The sequence below is a fragment of the Lathyrus oleraceus genome, chromosome 6 (assembly GCF_024323335.1).
Source record: "Lathyrus oleraceus cultivar Zhongwan6 chromosome 6, CAAS_Psat_ZW6_1.0, whole genome shotgun sequence".
Lineage (NCBI taxonomy): Eukaryota > Viridiplantae > Streptophyta > Magnoliopsida > Fabales > Fabaceae > Lathyrus > Lathyrus oleraceus.
In genome coordinates this window covers 107,429,523-107,438,597 of record NC_066584.1, presented here as the reverse complement: position 1 = coordinate 107,438,597, position 9,075 = coordinate 107,429,523, and the positions used below count along the sequence as shown (strand labels likewise).

The 9,075-nt window shown below is 41.1% G+C and overlaps 1 protein-coding gene across 1 annotated transcript; it reads left to right on the top strand.

Annotated features, from left to right (window-relative positions):
• Window positions 1-451: 451 nt before the first annotated feature.
• On the top strand, window positions 452-1,492 carry LOC127094247 (uncharacterized). The gene has a single exon (XM_051033105.1). It carries the CDS (start codon window positions 452-454, stop codon window positions 1,490-1,492), a length of 1,041 nt encoding a protein of 346 aa, XP_050889062.1.
• The last annotated feature ends 7,583 nt before the right edge of the window (window positions 1,493-9,075 follow it).

Sequence of the window (9,075 nt, the reverse complement as noted above, 5' to 3'; positions counted from 1 at the left end):
CCGAATTTATTTATCTTTGTGAAGACATGATGAAAAGGTTCAAAGGAGAGTTGGAAGAGCTCAACAAACAGAAGCCTACAGTCTAACCCTGTCATTTTGTACTTTCCTTTATGTTTGAAAGAATATTTTGTACTCAATCCTTGTACTCTGTTTTGAATTGAATGAATGAAGGATTTTGAGTTTCTTTTGTACAAAAAGTTTGGTTCCATTCTTGTTTTATTCCCCGTGATCTCTTTGAATGCTTGCTGAATAACAAGGAATCTAACACGGTTCCCTGAAAATAAAATTGAACATAAGCATAAAAGACATTTTTTATAGCCACGTGCATCAAAGTATGCATCATTCATTTCATTTCTAAAAATAAAAATTCATTTCATTTTTTCCTCGTCTTCAGTAGTTCAAGCTGATTCCTCAACGTGCATACGCTACTCTCTCCAACACAAGAAGAATCATGGATGTAGTTAGAGAAGAACAAGCTGCCTTCAGAGAGGAGATGGACTCTGTCAAAAGCAAGATTGAGCAGATCTTTGAGGCTATACAAGCTCTGGCTAGAAGGGAAGAAGAGGCTCGTGTTGCCGCTGCTGCAAGGAACGATGCTCTAGTTCAAGGGGTTGCTCTTCAGTCAGGATCTTCAGTTCCTATTCCAAATCCCGTTATCTACGGTCTTCCCTCAGGTTTTGTTCCACCGCCTGAAAGAACTCATGTGCCTCCACCTGCGCATACTTCTGGAGTAGCTGATGGAGTCGCTGCACAAGGACCTCCGATAGTCAATCAGGTGGTCATTCCCCGCACTAATGAGGAGCTCCAGGACGAGTTTGAAATGCAGAATTACAATGGAGCTACTCCAGTGGTCATCCCTACTGCTGCCCAAGATTCTGAGGCTATCTTGATGTGTCGTGCTCTGGCCAAAAAGCTAAGAATCTTGGAAGGACATAACTCAACCCGATTGAGTGCCTTGGAGATGTGTCTGGTCCCAAACGTGGTGATTCCTCCAAAATTCAAAGCGCCAGAATTTGAAAAATACAAAGGCCTCACATGTCCTAACATACACTTGAAAATGTATTGCAGAAAAATGGCTGCCTATGCCAGAGATGATAAGCTCGTGATCCATTGCTTTAAGGACAGTCTAACTGGGGCATCTTTGGACTGGTACATGCAGTTGGAGTGTAGCAACATCCACACTTGGGATGAGTTGGTTGAAGCATTTGCAAATCAATATAAATATAATACTGACATGGCACAAAACCGTACTCAGCTTCAGAGTATGGCCCAGAAAGATAATGAATCTTTTAAAGAATATGCACAACGCTGGAGAGAATTGGCTGCAAGGGTTCACCCACCATTGGTTGATCGTGAATTGATTGACATTTTCATGGGTACCTTACAGGGCCAATATTATGAAAGATTGATCAGTAGTGTGTCCACAGGATTTTCTGACATGGTGATCGTGGGAGAAAGAGTAGAAGAAGGACTGAAAAGTGGTAAAATCTAGGGAGGTTCCAGCAGTCAACCAATCTTGAAGAAGCCTTTCAACGGATTCAAGAGGAAGGAGGGTGAGACTAGTGCCATTTCTTCTCAGAGGGGGAGGCCACCATACAAGGCTCCTGCTTCTGTGCCTTATTATCAGTACCCTTACGTAGCGACTGCTCAATATCCAACCATGCCTTACCGTCCAATTGCTCCTGTTCCTATTCCAGCTCCGGTACCTCACTATCAAGTTCCAGTTCCTCAATATCAAGCTCCACAACCTCAGTTCCAGGCTCCTCCACCTCAACATCAACAGATAAATCAACAGAATAATCAACCACGTCCAGTTCAGCAGCAACGACCAAATCAGCAGAGGACATATCAACAGTAAAATAATGTGAATACCACTCCTATCCCAATGACTTACACTTAATTGCTATCGTATCTGATTCAGAATGGGACTGTCGTGCCAAGGGCATTACCTCCAATGCCAAAGCCGCATAAGCCTTGGTATGATGAGAATGCTAGATGTGCCTTTCATGCTAATACAGAGGGTCATACAACAGAGAATTGCAAGGTGTTCAAGCTTCGGGTCCAAGAGTTGATAGATCAGAAAATATTGTCTTTTGCTGATGTTCCAAATGTGGGGAACAATCCTTTGCCTAAACATGATAGTTCAGGTGTCAATGCTATAGAAAGTTCAACTGATGATGGATTGATAAAGGATGTGCTCAAGTTGAAGACTCTTTTAACAGTGGTCCATGCTAGATTAATGGAAGCAGAATTGATGAATGGAGTACATGATAATTGTGTGGTGTGTTCGTCCAACCCTGATCAGTGTGGTGAATTCAAAATTTATCTTCAACGTTTGATGGATCAGCGGGTTATTCAGTTCACTAGAGCAAAGATTGATGAGGATGTTGCTGTGATTGTGCCTGTGTTTGATCAAGAGAGGCTTCCCAAGCCTTTTCTGGTCCCTTATCAGAGAAATGTTGACCTAGAGCCAGTGAAGAAGATTGAGCCCATGGTTATTTATGTTCCTGCTCCATTATTATTTGACAGTACCAAAGCAGTGCCTTGGAACTATGAGCCTGTAGTTTATGTGGGTAACAAACCAGTAATCTTGAAAGAGCCAGATGTGATTAACTTCGCTGGAGCTAGTGGTGTGACTCGAAGTGGAAGGGTTTTCGCTCCTGAAGTGATCCCAAACAAAGAAAGTGCACCAACAGTTGAACCAACGAAGGGGAAAGAGGTGAATCCTCCAGAAACATGAGAAGGCTCATCTAAGAAAGCAGTGACTGCTGAAGAGGATAGAGAATTCTTGAAAATCATCAAGAAAAGTGACTACAAGGTCGTAGATTAGCTCAACCAAACTCCTTCAAAAATCTCCATTATTTCTTTACTTATGAGTTCTAAGGCTCATAGGACTGCTCTATTGAAGTTCTTGAACGAAGCTTATGTGGCAGAAGACATCAGTGTTATTCATTTTGATAATGTGGTTGCTAATCTCAATGCTAGTAGTTGTTTGATGTTCACTGATGATGATTTACCCCCTAATGGGCGAGAACATAATATGGCGCTTCATATCTCCATTCAGTGTACATATGTTACTTTGGCTCGAGTACTGGTGGATACAGGTTTATCCTTGAACGTGTTACCTAAGACTACCCTGGCACAATTGAATATTGAAAGGGTGCAGATGAAACCCAATGCTTTGATAGTGAAAGCTTTTGATGGGTCTAAGCGAACAGTTATTGGGGAGATTGACCTCCCAATCCTGATTGGCCCTCAAACTTTCCGTATTACCTTCCAGGTAATGGATATTAGGCCTGCCTATAGCTGTCTGTTAGGCAGACCTTGGATCCATGCTGCTGGAGCTGTCACCTCGACACTTCACCAGAAGCTGAAGTTTGTTACTTCTGGTAAGCTGGTATCAGTATCTGGAGAGGAAGATATTTTTGTCAGCCATTTGACTTCTTTCAGATACATTGAAGTAGGTGAAGACATTGTTGAAACTCCTCTCCAAGCCCTTGAAGTGGTCAATGTGGTCCAGACTAAGCCGAAACTTGTTGAAGAACCCAAGAGGGTCATGTCCTCGTGGAAGAGTGTGAGAGCTGCAATTGAAGCTGGTTGCCCTGGTAGTTGGGGCACATTGATTGAATTACCAGAGAAGAAAGACAAGTGTGGATTAGGATATCAGCCGTCTATTGGACTTTTCAAAGATCAGAAGATACATCAGGGGAAGGTTCCTAGCATCCAGGAAATATTCTCCAAAGCTGGTTTCCGAAGTGATGATCAAGTGAATGCTCTTGAAGATGAAGATCCAGATTTGTCCAAGATGGTGTTTCATGGACCTCCGGATGCCGCTCTCACTAACTGGAAGGCAACAGATGTTCCGGATATAGTTTCTTTTTCAAAGTAATTTACTGTTTTCTAAAAACATCCAATGCCACGCCCAAGGCATATGGATAGCTTTGTAGGGCTCATTTTGTGTTAATATTTAAGCCTTATCATCAATACAAAGCACATTTTTTTGAGATCCCTGTCTTTCATCTTTTTAATTTTTTTACAAACAAACAAACAACAAGATTAAAAAATGGCAATTTTGATTTCACATCACTTTCATTTTTCAAAATCTTCCGCTAAAAAGAAAAAATCATTTCCATGCAGATCATTAATAATTGGATCCATTGAACACGACAATGCTATAATTCCCTATGACTTCGACCTCCCAATTAACCAAGCTGAAGAGGATGGTAAGGAAGACTACGAACTCCCAGAAGAGTTGACCAGACTTTTGAAACAAGAGGAAAAGATGATTCAGCCTCATCAGGAACCAGTGGATGTGATCAATCTGGGGACTGAGGAGGATAGAAAGGAAGTCAAGGTCGGAACTGCTTTGAAAAAAATGTGAAGGAGGAACTAGTCAAGCTACTACATGAATATGTGGATGTGTTTGCTTGGTCATATCAGGATATGCCAGGATTCGACACCGACACAGTTGTGCACAAGTTGTCGTTGAAGCCGGAATGCCCGCCCATCAAGCAGAAGTTGAGAAGAACTCGACCAGACATGGCTGTCAAGATCAGAGAAGAGGTCAAGAAGCAGTTTGATGCAGGTTTTCTAGGTGTTGCAACTTACCCGCAGTGGATTGCTAATATTGTGCCAGTTCCGAAGAAAGATGGAAAAGTTCGAATGTGTGTAGACTACAGAGACCTGAATAGAGCTAATTCCAAAGATGATTTTCCGTTACCTTACATTGATGTATTGGTAGATAACACAACTCAGTTCTCTGTATTCTCCTTCATGGACGGATTCTCAGGATATAATCAGATTAAAATGTCTCCCGAAGATATGGAGAAAACAACTTTCATTACACCATGGGGCACTTTCTGTTATAAGGTAATGTCTTTCAGCCTGAAAAATGCTAGAGCAACCTATCAAAGGGCCATGGTGACTCTTCTCCATGATATGATACATAAGGAGATTGAAGTCTATGTGGATGACATGATTGCCAAGTCTCAGACAGAAGAGGAGCATGTTATTCATCTGAAGAAGTTGTTTGTAAGATTGAGGAAATACAGACTGCGCTTAAACCCTGCTAAATGCACTTTTGGAGTCAGATCTGGAAAGCTTCTAGGATTCATTGTGAGCCAGAGAGGCATAGAAGTTGATCCTGACAAAGTCAAAGCTATTCAAGAGATGCCAGCACCTCGGACAGAGAAGCAAGTTCGTGGTTGAAATTCTGGTATCAGATATAAGATGTCGAAGGTAATGTCACGACACTGATATCTGGTTATAAACAATGGATAGTTAAATAGAATTGAAAAGCAAATCACACAAGCAATTGTTAACCCAGTTTGGTGCAACTCACCTACGTCTGGGGGCTACCAAGCCAGGAAGGAATATCACTATAATAGAATTAGTTCAAAGACTATCCGTACACTTCACTAAGTTACAGTCTTTCTCACCTAATCTTTACCCGTGCAATTTCTACCTAAACACTCTTAGATATGAGGACCCACTCACTTCCCTTACAATCACAAACCCGTGATGTTAAACAACAATCCCTTGTGAAAAGAAAATACTTTTCAATTACAAACTCTTGATTTTACTTCACAGTTTCAATCAAGAAGACACACTCTTGATCTTGCTTCAAAGCTTTGATCAAGAAGACAAATCAGTCCAATTCAATCATCAATGGATGACTTGAATGACCTACAAACACAAACCCTAGCTCTCTCTCTAAATTTCGCTCAGTCTTGGTTGTGTGTTCAAACAGGTTTTCTGAGTCCCTTTTTATAGAAACATTGGACATCATGAAAACCCTAAATCTATTTTCCAATCAAATCTTTTTATAACAGTTGTATTGATCTCCTTGGAAAATAAGTAAATCTGGTTGAAATCCCTGAAAGAATGCGCCAGCTAGCCATATCTCCAATCAACCAATGATTGCCATTAATTGTGCAATCACAAAACACCAGACATTCATACTAAATGTTCTGTGTACAGGATGTCATGACATCGGGTCTGACATCTGGAAAAATCCTGCATAATCCATATTTCTTTTTATAGCAGGTACAACCATATCAGATACCATGACATTGTGTATGTCATCTGAAACAATCCTGCATGAACATGTCTTCCATTTAAGCTCCAGCAGGTACAACCAATATTAGAAGCCTTGTTATTTTATGTGGCATTCTGAAACAATCCTGCTTGCACATGTTCTTTGTCGCATCCGCGAAAAACAACCGGCGGGAAAAGACAAACAAACAGAGCCGCCACCGTGCGTTATTTATCCCAAAGGAGGGAAAGGAAACGCTCGAAGTAAACCTGGAAAGGAAATGGTCTTACGGTCGGAGATTACAAGGATCGGGAGTCGGTTACACAAGGGGAAGGTATTAGCACCCCTCACGTCCGTCGAACTCGACGGGATCCACGCTCAGAAGGAAAGAATAAGGTTGCTGAAGGAAACTACTCAAAGAATACACACACACTGGAATAGACAGGCGGAGGAGGATGGAGGAAGAGGACTCGGCAGGATATCGCATCCTGGGCCTACGTAGTTTGTCAGAAACAAACGTCAGAGTCAACGTAGTTTGGGGAAAACGGGAAACGGGCTCGCTAGGATATCGCATCCTATGCCTATGTATCTCATCTGGAATGAGAATCAGAGCTACCGTAGTTCGGCTAACGCACGCCAAACAAGAACACACAGGAAACTGACTGCCAATCGCTGGACTTATGTCAGACTCCACACAAACAGGCAAACATGGAAATCGAATGCCAATCGCTGGACTTACATCAGACTCCGAACCAACAAACACACACACAGGAAACCGACTGCCAATCGCTGGACTTATGTCAGACTCCAACAAGCAAACAAGACACAGGAAACCAACTGCCAATCGCTGGACTTATGTCAGACTCCAACACACACAAAGGGTTGAAAAAGAAAAAGGGCGCCCGGAGAGATCAGCTCATCTCCTACCTACGTACCTCATCTGGTATGAGGATCAGGGCGACGTAGTTCCCCTTAATAGGGAAAGAACTTCTAACCTAACCAGAGACAAGGGAGATAACAAGCTACTAGGGAGACTACGACTCGAGCCTAGAAGTTGTCAGGCATAAGATCCCTATGTTGAGGTCTCTATCCTAACTTGCACAGGAAGCAAGCTAGCCTAAACAGCACAATCAAGCAAATACAAGCACAATAAAGCAAGCACACACACTATATGCAAACAAATGGCTCATACAAGGCTAGGCTGTAGAAACAAGCCAACTGGAATGGGGTGTTTTTAGCTCTTAACCCTAACATTGAGAGTTAGGGTGAAGCAGATGAAATGGAGATGAGGGTTGTGCCTCATAGCTCTTATCCCTGGCCTGGGAGAGCATGAATCAAAATAGAAAGTGTGGGAGTTCAGAATGTAGGAACTCTTCTCCACATGACTGACACAACAAGATCTTGGGTTCTTATTCACAATGCATCAACACATGGTGTGAGCAAAGTGAATGACACACATGAATAGAAGGGGATGGATTGCACATCCCTTTTATCTGCCAATTGCCTCTTAAGAGGACTTTACCTGCTTGGCACAAAATTAAACAAAGCACAAACATTGCCTCTTAAGGAGGGCTTCAGACAGGTGCCTGCCAAAGTAACATGACAGGTCTTCCAGACTACATGAAGATCAGAGATTATACCTCAGTGGTATGCAATCCACAAGCAAGCAAAGCAAAGTTCAAATGAACTTAAAGCAACTTAGGTACCTGTGGAAATAGCTAAACCAATCAGTACACAATCCAGACAATAGTCAACAGCCAATATCAACCAGACAACTCAATATGCAACACATAAACCATAAGCACAAGTGAATTGTTCTCAAAGCCTACAAAACAAGCAAAGGTTAGCTAACAACAACAAATGATCAAGCTCAAATGAAGGAGCAACATCAACCATGGAGATGTATACTTGAACCTGAAATTCACAACTCAAATGTAAGTAACAAACCACTAGGTCAAAGCCTAGGGTCAAAGGTGGATCAAAAATCCAAAACAGAAGCTCAAACTCAACATGAATCATATTTAATCAATCAAGAACAAGTCCTAAAAAGGACCAAAGCAAAATCAATAAGCAAGTTCATGTAATGAGCAAGAGAAGTCAATGACCAATTCAAGGCACACATTTGAACATTAAGAATGAAAATTCCCAATCAAAACAGAAATGATTCAAATAATTCTGGAAAAATTCATGAACATTCAACACATCCAAAACATCCATCATACAAAAAATCAGAAGCATTAGAGGTCATTTGGCATGGAAATCAAATTGCACAATCAAGACAACCAAATGTGTGACACAAATTGTCACACCATGCAAACACATGCATAAAACAGAATTGGCACATGAGAAAAATACCAGATTAAGCCTCAAAGGTCCATCAATGTGTCTAGAATCAGCATGTAAAATTTCAAGTCCATTGGATTAAAAAAAGGCATTTCATGATAGTTTGAACAAGGCAAGGTCATACATGCACATGTGATCAAAGAGTCTAGATCAAATAAAATTCCATCCATGCACAACTTCCAAATTCATAATCATTAAAAACTAGACAAAACAAGGATCATTTTGCAAAAAATTGGGAGTGATTTGATGCATTTTCCAATTTATTATGATTTTTCTAAGTTGACATAGCAAATGAAATTCAAAAATGATCAAGCATGGCAAAAGAGGAGGGAAAATGGTAAAATGGAATGAAGATTTGAAAACTGCGCTCGCTGGGATTCGATCCGTGTTTGGATTCAAATGAAATGCGCGCTAAGCCTGAAACGACACCGTTTCATTAAAACCCTAAGCTCGCCCAAATTTGGACGGTTCAAACCGACGCTATTGTCCAGAAAACAACGTAATTCTCCAGAGCGCATGAATCTTCATCTTCTTCATGAGGAAGAAGATGAACACGATGAACTTCATGCATCAGTTTTCCAGAAAATCCAGAAATGTCCAGAACTCCAAAATTTTTATATCATTCAAATCCTTATTCCATGTACATCATAGATCAACTAACAATTCATGCTAAAACATCATAACAAGTTCAAATCGTG

What these genes read in the sequence shown, in the direction of transcription:
- LOC127094247 (XM_051033105.1), top strand. Translation starts at nt 452, where the DNA reads ATGGATGTAGTTAGAGAAGAACAAGCTGCCTTCAGAGAGGAGATGGAC.